This window comes from Octopus bimaculoides, chromosome 1 (assembly GCF_001194135.2).
Source record: "Octopus bimaculoides isolate UCB-OBI-ISO-001 chromosome 1, ASM119413v2, whole genome shotgun sequence".
Lineage (NCBI taxonomy): Eukaryota > Metazoa > Mollusca > Cephalopoda > Octopoda > Octopodidae > Octopus > Octopus bimaculoides.
The window spans coordinates 5,748,134-5,761,846 of NC_068981.1; the positions used below are offsets into that span (position 1 = coordinate 5,748,134).

Consider the following 13,713-nt stretch of genomic DNA (forward strand, 5'->3'; position numbering starts at 1 on the left):
GGCACATAAAAGACACCATTTCGAGCGTGGCCGTTTTCGTGCGGGTGACACGTAAAAGCACCCACTACACTCTCTGAGTGGTTGGCGTTAGGAAGGGCATCCAGCTGTAGAAACTCTGCCAAATTAGACTGGAGCCTGGTGTTGCCATCCGGTTTCACCAGTCCTCAGTCAAATCGTCCAACCCATGCTAGCATGGAAAGCGGATGTTAAACGATGATGATGATGATGATATATATATATATATATATATAGAGAGAGAGAGAGAGAGAGATGAGTGTAGACAAATTTTAGGCATTGAAACATTTTGAAATCTTTACATTACTCCAACATCTCAAATGTTGTGGAATATTGAAATATCGTAATATTCCATAAAAGGAAAGATTATGGCTTTTGGGAATTATTTATTCATTCCATGGAATACAACTGGGAGAAATGGTAAAGTTGTGTACAAAGCATCACACAATAAGGATATTGGTAATTGCATAACACAACGCATTGCAGCATTATCGCTAATCTCCAGAAAAAAACTGTCAAAATGTTTTAGTTACAGGAGCTAAATACAAGTAAATTCAATGGTAAAGTTATTATATAGACACATTCATTCATACACACACACACACATATATATATACATACATGCACACACTTGTAAACAGACACGTATAGATATGTGCCTGCATACACATACGTATACATGCACACACACACACACACACTTGTACACACATGTATACATGCACACGTATACACACACATGTATACATGCACACGTATACACACACATGTATACATGCACACGTATACACACACATGTATACATGCACACGTATACACACACACGTATACATGCACACGTATACACGCACACGTATACACACACGTATACACACACGTATACACACACGTATACACACACATGTATATATGCACACGTATACACACACATGTATATATGCACACACATGTATATATGCACACGTATACACACACATGTATACATGCACACATGTACACACATGTATACATACTCATATCCAGAAACAAACATATACACACACAGACAGACACATGTAACTCTACACAAGCACACACACACACCCACACAACACCAGAGGATATTGGAATATCATATTTCATACATGATATACTTCCAGAATAATTCCAAATATCTGAATCTGTTTAGTTTCTTTCAGTTTTTCTCTAGAAATCCCCACAAAAATATTGGAAATTAGCCAATTATATTATTTTTTTCATGCTATCCAATTATTGGTTTACCTTCATTACCAATGGAATCATTACCATTTCAACAGGAGCAGCACCTCATTAGTAAAGGAGCTCAAACAACATTGCAATGAGGCATTCAAAAATCTGGAGACTAATTAATGACGGCACGGAAGAAGACAAGGCTGAAGATCAGAGCTAAAGATGTCTGGAATTACCAATTTAAGCCAAAATTACAATCTGTGTATCATACTAAATGTATATCTTATCTTTTTCTTGTTTCACTCGTTAGACTTTGGCTATGTTGGAGCACCACCTTAAGGGATTTTAGTCAAAAGAGTCGACCCCAGTATTTATTTTTTTGTAAAGTGTTTATTTTATTGGTCTCTTTTGCTGAACTGCCAAGTTATAGGGACATAAACACACCAGCACCGGTTGTTAAGTGGTGGTGGTGGAGGCAAACATTTTTTTTCTCTCTCTCTATATATATATACACACATATAGATGCATACATACAAGGGCAACCAGCTATAGAAACCATACCAAAGCAGACAGTTGGAGTTCTCTGGCATTGTCCAGCTCCGGTCAAATTGTCCAACCCATACCAGCATAGAAAATGGATATTAAATGATGATCAACTCCTCCTCTCGTATCTGGAGAGAAGCTTCCATCTCAGTTGGTTTCTAGTCTTTCACCACTCAAGATACTGTGAAATGGTGCACACAAAAGTTTCTGTTGGCATTGGGTTTTTTTTCTTTTTTTTTTTTTTCTGTTGGTCAGGTAAGAAAATCAAACACTCCCTACGTATCACTGCCATGGTAGCCTTAGAAATCATTTAATGTCTACTTTCCATGCTGGCATGGGTTGGACAGCTTGACAAGAACTGGCAAGGACAGGAGCTGCACCAGGTTTCATAATCTGTTTTGTCATGGTTTCTATGGCTGGATGCCTTTCCTAATGCCAACCACTTTACAGAGCGTACTGGGTGCTTGTTACATGGCACCAGCAGCAGTCTTCAATATTCCGTTGTCTCTAAATCTTCCGGATGGTCTTCTATTAAACACCCAACCTATATATTTGTGAATCAAAATGACCATCATTCCAATAGTGGCCTTGTTCCACCTCACAACCACAAAACCTTTGACTGTCCTGTGGGGTAGAGGCAGTAGTGGGTGCTCCTCCTACTCTTTCTGGTCATTATCTGTTGGTGTTTGTTCTTCAGTTTTGCTTTGACCCTATGTCCAGTTTTTACCCTTCAAGTTCTCATCTCATCTGCCTCATCACAAAACAATAGAAGTAGCACTGTCGGTAACGATCAAGCAAAGGGGTGCCTGGTCATTGTCAACCTCTTCTCTCCTCTCTGAAACTATGACCTATGGTACTTTGGACACTGATGCCTCTGTCATTTCTCATACTTTTCCTTCCTTTTTAGCTCTTTTCCAGTTCTTCAAGTGACTTTTGCTTCCACATGTGTAGCAACAAAGCCTTCTTGCATCACAAGCTTCATGCTCTTTGCTTCTTCACTGGTGATGGGGTACATGTCCAGTATAGTCCAGTGGCTTTGTATAAGTCCATCTTGACCACCCCCTCCTGGTCACCTATCACTTCTCGTCCCCCTCTGTGGTGACCACCTGCTCACACCATGGAGCAAACTTTTCCAAGTCAGAGGTCAATATCTTTGTCAATGCCTATGACTATTACCCAAGTCTCATCAGTTCAATAATCAATAATAAATGTGTCTCTTACAGGTATAAAGGCAGGACACTCAATGGTGTGTGTGTGTGTGTGGTGGTGGTGGGGGAAGGTTAGTTAGCCCGACACTAGCATGTGATTGTTTTATTGACCCCTAGAGGAATGAAAGGTAAATATGGTCCCTGTGGGATTTGAACTCAAATTATAAAGAGCTGGAACAAATACCACAAGGCATTTAATCCTTTAGTATTTAAACTGGAGCAGTTCAGCAAATGAGACTGATAAAATAAGTTCTAGGTTTAATAAAGGGGGGGAAGGACCGGAATCAATTAATTCAACTAAAAAGTCTTTAAGGTTGTGCCCCAGCATGGCCACAGTTTTATGGTTGAAACAAGTAAAAGATAAAGAGATATCAATCAAGTCCAAACATTCTATCTGTTTTATCTTCAAACTGGCCAGATCTGGCCTCTCACACTTACTTTACAATATTATTCTAAAAATAAACAATCACATCATTGAAATCTCAAAGCTACAATGTATTGTAGGACTGAAAATCAATGTGAACAAAAACATTTTATATTTGACAGAGAAATCTGAATGCTAAACGATTAAATGGGAAATAGCTTGTATCCATACTACTACTACTACTACTATTACTACTACTACTACATCACATGATATCAGTGACAGGACTTCAAGACAATAAGATAAGGCAGCTGCTGAATTGAAAAGGTTTCAAGCAACCAAATTCTGTTGTAATATTAATTATTCCTCCTCAAGTGGTTTGTGACTATTTTCAAAAGAAAATATCAAAATTGGATCTGAAAGACTAAAAAACGTTCGTTTCGATTTTCAAATTATGAATGAATGGAAGAATTTAGCAATGTTAGCAATGACTCAACTATTTACATTTGACGGATATTTGTCCTCCTCTTGTTTGTTGTTAACACAACGCTTCGGCTGATATACCCTCCAACCTTCATCAGGTGCCTGGGGGGAATTTCGAACATGGGTTCTCATTCCTAAGGTATTTTTCTGACATTATTATTATTATTATTATTATTCAGGTCACTGCCTGGAATTGAACTCGGAATCTTGGGGTTAGTAGCCTGCAATCTTAACCACTGCGCCATATGCCTGTGGGACTGAATATGACCTGAATAATAATAATAATACCAGAAAAATACCCAAGGAATGAGAACCCAGGCTCGAAATTCCCCCAGGTCATCTGATGATGGCTGGAGAGTACACCAGCTAAAAATTTACGTTAACAACAAACAGGAGGAGGACAAATATCTGTCAAATGTAAATAATGTAAATAATTCCTCATCTCTCAAAGGACAACTATTTTAGGCACCAATCTTCTCTTCCTCCTCATTATCATCTTCTTGCTCACCATCTCCATCGTCTTCCTCTTCTCATCCACAGACCAGAGACACAAATCAAACACTTGTGGAGTTAAGTCTGTCAAAGGCACCCAGGGACCCAATGGTAGGGCAAAACTGAGCAACAGATTGAACCTTGGTTTCAGCATTTTGGTTCGCAAGATTCTTGATGTGAAATCTTGTGATTGGGACTTGGAAAAAAATTTTGTTCTATCCTGGGAGGGTCATTAAACAAATAGTAATACTCTCCAACTCCCTTGGTCAAGTGTCTTGGACTGGCCAAAGCCTTGCAAGTGGGTTTGGTAGACAGAGACAGAAAGAAGTCCAAGTGTGTGGGTGTGTGTGTGTGTTTATGTATGTAAGCTTGTGTACATATGTGAGTATGTGTGTGTGCCTGTTGCCATGTGTGTGTATGTATGTATGTGTATATGTCTATGTGTGAATGCATGTATTTATGTGTGTGCACGTGCACGTGTATGTATGTGCGTGTGGGTGTTCCTCATCACCACTTGACAACTGGTGTTGGTGTGTTTACATCCCCATAACTTAGTGGTTTGGCAAAAGTGACTGAAAGAATAAGATCTAGGTCTTAAAAAAAAATATCCTGAGGTTGATTCATTTGACTAAAAATTTAAGGTGGCGCCCAAGCAGGGTCACAGACTAAGGAGTGAAAAATTGAAACAAGTAAAAGACAAAAGCTACAAACACACACACACACACGTGCATGCATGTGTGTGTGCATGCGCCCTTATGAGTAAGTGAAACGAAATGGCAGTAGCACTTGACATATTTGATAGGAGTTATATTTCTTAATAACAATTTGGCTCAGCTCCATGAAGAATTCCGGGGGATCATAAAACATGTCCCTCTCGTCAGGGGTTAGGAGCAGGGTCAGAGTTTTGAGAGACATTCAAAATGGCTTCAAAGTGTTATTTCAATTTTCAAAATGACTTCCCCAACATCAAATGGGGTATCATTGACAGGATCCCTTCCTTACTCACCTGGAGTTCATAGTTGCCAACCCCTCTGCAAGGGACTACACATGCTCCACCAACAAAAAGAATGAACTAATTGTTACCACCAAAGATACTCCTGTTAATAAACTGCAAGTCACTAGCAGCTAACAAACCATATAAAACAGCCAGGGTTTATCTGACCCACACATACAGACAGGGTTTTTAATCCCTGCTGCCCATATAGACTACAGCCGACCCATGTTGGTAATTAGCCTCAGTTCTTACCCAACACCATCAAATTTGATTGCTCCCACGTAAAAACTGCTATCACTAACAATCCTTTCTACTGTAGGCACAAGGCCTGAAATTTGTGGGGAGGGGACTAATTGATTACATTGACCCCCAGTGTTTCACTGGTACTTAATGTATCGACCCCGAAAGGATGAAAGACAAAGTCAACCTCTGCAGAATTTGAACCCAGAACATAGCGGCAAGCAAAATACCTATTTCTGTATTGCCCACAAGAGGCTAAACATAGAGGGGACAAACAAGGACAGACAAAGGGATTAAGTCGATTACATCGACCCCAGTGCGTAACTGGTACTTAATTTATCGACCCCGAAAGGATGAAAGGCAAAGTCAACCTCGGCGGAATTTGAACTCAGAACTTAACGGCAGACGAAATACCGCTAAGCATTTCGCCCGGCGTGCTAACGTTTCTGTCAGCTCGCGGCAAGCAAAATACCACTAAGCATTTCATTCAGCCAGCTTGTTGCCTTAATAATGACCCTTTCTGAAAAGCAAAGTTGACCTTGGCAGAATTTGAACTCAGAACGTAAAGACTGATGAAATACTGCTAAGCATTTTGCCTGGTGTGCTAACGATTCTGCCAGCTCACCGCTTTCTTGCTAAGCTGCTGACCCCTACCATGATCTGAACCCAATACAAAGAACTGATGTCACTGACTACACCATACTGCAGCCTGCTGCCAAAACGACACCAGAACCCCCATCAACATCCTTTCTACACATGTAGCCTTGAAAATAGGCAAAACAGCCAGAGATCTCTTTTATAGCATTAATACCACATGAGCTGACCAATAAAAGCCTAGCACCCAGAAGCCATCTTGACTTTCTCTCAAAACACTGTAGCATCTGATGAGATGAACGTGCTCTATGTGCCCACAAAACTAAGCCTTGTGGAGCTGAGTTAAAATGTTATTAAAAAATCACATGAATACAGACTTGTTACCAGTTCAAATATGTTTTGTGGCATATTTGGACCTGTAAGAAAGTCATTCACTGTAATTTATCTTGGAGAATATCTCTTGTTGTAGACAAAGAGGTGTAGATACACTGAGCCAGCTTACAGCACCCTCTGACCAGTCTGTTGGATGGATGCATTTCAGAGTGGTTATCTCCTCTTCAGCAACAGAGACCAGACAGAGACAGGAATATCAAAAGAGAGACCTGTCTCGTGTCAGTTTGCAGTGTCTGCTTTTCCAGTCTCTGGTGCTGAAGAGGAGATAACCATTCTGAAATACATTCATCCAGTAGTATGGTTAGGGGATGCTGTGAACTGACTTGGTGTTTTCTACATCTATCTTGTCTACCGGGAGAAATTTCCTCCATGACAAAATATAGCGAATAGCTTTCTTACAGGTTCGAATATACCTCAGACATATTTTAGTAGGTAATAAGTCTGTATCTATACACATCACAGCTTTGTGCTATCAACCTGGATAAAAATTACCAAACACACAATTGAATCTAAAAAAACTTCCATAATAAATATTCTCAATTAGGAATTTAGATTTACAATTTAGAAAATCTTTCATTAAATAATAAACGAGGAATGTAATTATTTTTAATGACTGCTCTGATCTAATAACATTTAAAACAGTTGGTTGTCAATATGACAAGTCACGAACAAGTTTAAGAATGTTAATGCAAAAAAATTAGAATTTAAATATTGCTGCTGTAACTGGCAAATAAACAATTGTTTATCAGTTAAAATTGTATAATCTTCTGCAGATTCTCATGTCTAAGCAAGACAATTGATGAAATTAAGAGATAAATAAATAAATCACATAGTAATGAAACTGTTAAGTATGACAATTAACAAAATGTTTTAACAAAAAGAAGAAAAAAAGTTTGGATTGAATTTTTTTTTAAATCCCAGTGAAACAGCTGGAATATTCTGGAATAATTTTATGTAAGCAGAGAAACAAAATATGTTGCCAAAGAACTTGGAACAGGTGTTGGTGGACATGGAAGATTGTGTGTTTGTGTTTTAGAGAAATTAAATATTGAATTGTATGAGAAACAATCAATAGCCATGATGACTAAGAATGGTACTGGGACACAAAATAAACAACAAAACAAAACAATTCAACAATGGCACTTGAGCTGCCAGAAATAGCAACCAAACTTTCCTCAAATTGTACATTACCTTATAAAACAAAGGTTGTATATAATTTAGTCCTTTAAATAACATGTTTGAAAAGAAAATTTTAATATGAGACAGTCATAGATGGAACATCGAGTCTGTTGACTTAGGGATGACCTGGGGTTGTACAACAATAAGAAACAACAAAAATACTGATAAAATGCCTTCCCCACCATCACCAAATACCATTTTTTTTTGTAATTTCAAGGCAAATAATATCTTATGCAAATGGAATCGTCATCATCATTTAATATCCATTTTCTCATGCTTGTGCTGGAAACAGAATTTGGTTAAGCAGAGTTTTTACAGCTGGATGCCCTTCCTGTCACCAACCTACTCCTGTTTCCAAGCAGGGTAATAGTTTCCCTGTGGACAGACATGTTTTCCAGGGAAGACAGGAAATGAACACCATCACTTCTATGATGGTGATGCACATATACAACCATCAAGACAAAGAAATGCTAACACACACACACACAAATCTGTAGTAAGACATAAATTTATTTTTTTACTGCAGCAGGGTTTAGTTGTTTGGGGCAAACGCTGACCACTTAAGGTTGGCGTTGTGCAAATTTAAACAACTTCTGCCCAAGTTGAAAACGCTTTTAAAAACAGTTGAGTTAGTTAGCATGAAGGCGTTGAACTTTTAACAATGTACTCCCAAGCTTCTCATTCTGTCAGCTTCACCTAGAACCTGGAAGATTGTTCAATTTCTTAGTTACTATGACTACTGAGCCAAGTTGTTTTTAGCAAGTCAAAATCATTACGTTCACTTTTTCACTTGGCATTTGTCTTCTTTTTTAAGCCATTATGAAGCTTATTATATCATTTTACTATGTTTGCTGAAATTGACTGCTTCAGCAAGACTAGTTGTCTGGCTTTGTACTATGGGATTAATATCCAGTACCAAACTAAAGAACCTGTAAAAATTACTAAGTGCAATCAAATATATTCACGTCTTGCTATGTTATTCCTGTCTGGCTGAAGGTTTAAATTTTGATCGTTTACACACACAGGGAATATTCCTGTAATACATGTTTGTTCAGCATTGTTTTGAAAAAAAACTAAATAAAAGTGTCACATTTTGAACTTGAATACAACTCATTGTTTTCTGATTCTTTCTGTGTAGAATTTGTCAAACATCTATTTTTGCTAAACATCTTTATAAGCAGCAGGTTTCTTTCACTTTCAGTCTACCAAATCTACTCAAAGATCTGGTCACGCCAAGAAAATACTTGTTGCGTCATGCAGTAGGACTGAACCTGAGACCAGATGGTTTGGAAGCAAGCTTCTCAACTGCAGCCACACCTGTAGCAATGACAAACCATTGGTAGAAAAGCATGCTGTGAGCAACGGTTTACATTGAACAAAGACTTCAGCCTGAAAGTAAGATAAGTCTTCTGTAAAGGGGATCAACCAGTTAACAAATCAGATAAACCATAAATAAATCTCTAAGGGATTAGGACACATGTCACAAATCATAATCCTTGAGTCAACAAATCTAAAACAGGCAAAATGACTTTGGTTAAAAACATGTCCAATAGTCAATAATATACAAAAGGAAAAAAGTGGTCCCTGGGGCAGGATGTGCTCACTAACCTTGGCAGCCCTTGGGGAACAATGAGTTCACTTTTGGTGGCCCCTGAGGGACAATCACTTCACTGACCCTTTGTAACCCCCTAAACCATAATTACATCTTTGACATTTTCCTATTTTGCTTTTTGAAAATTTAGGCTGATTTTGTGGGTTTTTTTTTTTTGTTTTTCTCTCTTCAATGATTATTATTCAGTCCCGGGTCATAAAGACATTCCAACCATGATCTTTCCTGCTTGTCCAAGTAGGAAATGCAGGTACTACTTTTTTTTTTTATAAAGAATTGTCAAAAACTAGAATATATAACTGTGATTACCCTATTCATGTTCAAATCTACTGGACTGTATTAAAACTGGCACACTCTGTCGGTTACCAGGACAAGGGTTCCAATTGATCCGATCAACAGAACAGCCTGCTGAGGAAATTAAACAAGCAAGTGGCTGAGTACTCCACAGACATGCATACCCTTAATGTAGTTCTCGGGGTGATTCAGCGTGACACAGAGTGTGACAAGGCTGGCCTTTTGAAATACAGGTACAAATTTTTTCCAGCTGGGTTGACATGGAGCAACATGAAGTAAGGCCTCTTGCTCAAGGATGCAATGCACAACTGGGAATAGAACTCACAACCTTATGAACAGGAGCTGAACACACTAACCACTGAGCCACACGACTGGAATCTATTAAGAATGACTATGTAGGTTACTGTTTTGACTTTTGTTGTTCACCATGCACAAGACAATTTATTATTGGTCGGCTGACATCAGCAGGCATCAGAAAATAATTTGTTTACTGAATTCTATAAAGAAGACCCTTGGATAGATTCATTGGTCTGGAGTAGTTTTGACTGAAGAAATCATTAAGGTTGAAACACTGGTGTCTCAAAGTTTCCTCACATCAATGAACCAAATGTGCTGTGAACACGGATTCATCTGAAAGGAGTTGTTCTCCAATAACAAAATACAACAGAGCACTCGACATATTCACGTCATAATCTACTAAAATGTATTGAGATTGAATAGATGCGCTACCATTTTAATTCTTACTGTTCTGCATGTATCTGTAAATGATCTTGGCAGACATCAAAATATTTTCAACAAATTACATGTTCATGGATTTCTATAAACAGGCACTAATAATCTGGTTAAATTCATTGATCTGGGGTAACTTTGTCTGAGGAGACAGAATAAAATCAAAACACCATGATGTCTCAAAGTCCCCATACATCAATGAATCACATGTCTTCTGAAAACACATCATGTAAAGGGCTGAAGTGTTCTCCAAAGATGAAACACAACAACAATCAGCATATTCAATGTTCAAATCTGAACACATTAAGAATGAATAGATAAGTTACTGTTGCATAAAATATATTAGTTTACCATCTTCCTAAAATTAGGCAGGATTACAGTAGATGCTTCAACCACAATTGGGATAGTGCCATTACTGCACTAGCAGACATCCCAAACAGCACCATCTGCCAATATTCAGTGAATGTCAGTGGCATCAGAAGAAGTACAAGAGCCAGGAGGATTTGTGCTCAGTGAAGTCAGGGAAAATGAATACTTCAGAGTGAGGTGGAGTGATGTTAATGGAAAACTTGAAAAAGATGTCAAATAATTGCTGGTTGTTGGAGGAGTTCAGAGAGTGGCAGCGAGAATAGATTAATATAAAGAAATGAAAAAGAGAGCACAAGAGAGTAACATGGAAGTCTTTGTAAAATCCAGGAATGTGAGAGAAGTGAATGGTAAAGAGGCTGGATCCTAAATGTTTGCAGATATATCCTTTCAAGGTGACATTGGAATAAAGTGGACAATCTATGGTTAGTGAATGAATAGATTTGTCTATCAAGGTTTCCAAGCAATCCTGCAGCAGAAATAGAGGTTCTGAGTTTAAATTCTGCCTGGGTATTAAATATACAAATACTTTTCTATTAGGAAACATGAATGTAATCAGGAAACAAGATCAATTGAAATAAATCTGTAATTGCTTCCTAAGTTTGGTCAGTCTTTTAAGGAGCATTGCATTGATTAGGTTTTATGATGTCAAAGGAATATAATATTTGAGTAGGACACCATTCTTCAAAGAAAATATTTCCTGGTGATCTGATATTTATCTTTAACAATGGAGTGAACCAAGGAAATTTAGGGCAGTATATTGTCAGAACCCACAACTATGCTCATAAAAATTCTAATAGTGCAGGTCCTCCAATATCTTTATATTTCAGGTGATCTTATTTCTCGAATTGAAACGGCGCAGAACATAACAAAACAGTAGGTTAACACGGTTATGGTTGAATAACATCGAACGTTTAAATGCTTAATGTTAGGAGTCATCAATATAAAGAAATATTGAATAATAATAAGAAAAATAAAAGCTGTGACTGTTTGAAAGTAAGATCCGAATTAGTTTGTGTTAGGAGACAATACTGATCTATGCTGACAAAGCGCAGAATCAAGTGTGTGTTGAGGGGGCGCAGGGAACTACAGCAACAGAACAACACAACAGTAACATCAATAAAAGATGACAATACAAGAGTTAGAAATAATTGAAGCATTTACTGAACATTAGTCTTTAGTTCTTCAATTCCTGTTCTAGACATGGTTTTACATTTCAAAGAATAGCAAAGAATACCTCTAACTTATTCAAACAAATTCTTACTAGTGTAACATTAAGAATATGATAAAAACATCAATTTGGGAAAGGTAAAAAGCAACAGACAGAACTCATACCAGATCACAATTTATTGGGAGACTTACATTTTTTAAATGCACCACAGAACACCCGCTGTTTATAACATAACTTACTAATTGTGCTGCAGAGAATTTACCATTTTCAGTTTAATTCTATCCATTATTCTTACAAATATAGTTTGGTACAAGTCAGAAAACCAGAAAATAATAAAAGTGAAGAGGTTTAGAATTTCTAATTACTTACATTTATTCCTTCAACTTTTTCTCCAATTGCTTCAATGACTCCGGCACATTCGTAACCCATGATTACAGGAGTCTTAGGGGGATTGTCGATTACACCTTGGCGCAGCACCAAATCCAGAAAGTTGACACCACTAGAAAAGAAAAAAAGAGCTGAAGATGAACTAAATAAACAGAAAGATTAAACAGCCTTAAACAAACAAACTAAAGAGTCTTGGTATTATTGCTATGGCAGAGTCAGCATTATTGTGATGGTGGGCCCAGCACCAGCCATTGTGATGGAAGACCAGTGTTATTGCAATGACAAGCCAGCATTATAATGACAGTCCACCTGACATTATGTGCTCCATAAAGCCTTCTGGAATTACTATTTTTAATGCTGTTTATAAGATTATCCTAGAGTCCTCCAGGCTGTAACAAAGGAATTCAAAACTGGCTGTCCCTAGGAGGTCCTCTAAGCTGATGACCTTGTTCTTATAGGTGAATCCCTACCTGACCTAGAAAAGAAATTTCCGGTGTGGAAACAAGGCCTGGAATCTAAGGACCTTAGAGACAATGTAGCAAAAAACAAAGTCCAAGTAAATAGGAAAACAAATAACAAGACCATTCTGGGCTCTGCTCAATAGAGTTGGTAGAAACTCCATACATTGTACAAAGTTCAAGCTTTAGACACATAAGAGGTGTAGTGGTATCACAGGAAGGTTAATTGAGAAAATAGTCTTTGTGTGTGGCAAATGCGCAGGTAGAATAAGCACTAAAAATGTACAGACAACAGAATCCCTCAAATGCTTGGTGGAAATCATTAGAAGCAGTAGACGGCTTCTGTTACGTAGGAGACCAAGTTATCAGTGGTGCAGGAAGTTTGGAAAGTATAGTTGCTAGAATAAGAACAGGCTGGGCAAAGTTCAGAGATCTAACTTTGTTGGTAACTAAGAGCTTCTTCCTCAGAATGAAAGGCAGATTGTATGATGTTTGTGTATGAACAGCTATGCTACATGGCAGTGAAACATGGGATTTTACTACAGAGGAAATGCAAAGGCTTGAAAGAAATGAACCTAGCATATTCTGCTGGTTGGGTAACGTCAGTGTGCATACATGGCCGAGTGTAAGTGATTTAAGAGGAAACCTGGGTACGAGAGGCATTAGATGTGCGCAAGAGAGATGACTGCACTGGTTTGGTCATGTGATGCATATGGATGAGGACAGCTGCATAAAGGAGTACCAAACTCTAATTGTGGAGGGTACCTGTGGAAGGGGTAGACCTAGGAAGACATGGGACAAAATGAGAAAGAAACTTCAGATGTTGGGCCTCACCAAGGAAATGACGAGACTGGGAGATGAGGCAACTTGCTGTACTTGATAAGATACGTCAAGCTAAGTAAAAATTACTGTTTTCCACACAGAGAGGCTTGTCATTTCAGGTGCCAGTGACACACAAAAAGCACCGATGCTGGTGCTGCATAAACGCACCTGTGCCAGTGACTTG

General features: G+C 38.2%; 1 protein-coding gene across 4 annotated transcripts in view; it reads right to left on the reverse strand.

Moving 5' to 3' along the window:
• Nucleotides 1-13,713, reverse strand: part of LOC106875997 (synaptic vesicle membrane protein VAT-1 homolog-like) — a 90,931-nt gene that overhangs the window by 38,100 nt on the left and 39,118 nt on the right. For all 4 annotated transcript variants that reach the window (XM_014924347.2, XM_014924346.2, XM_014924345.2 and 1 more), the window contains exon 2: nt 12,232-12,361. In XM_014924347.2, the coding sequence (XP_014779833.1) occupies nt 12,232-12,361 (130 nt within the window). The remainder of the gene's footprint in view (nt 1-12,231; nt 12,362-13,713) is intronic.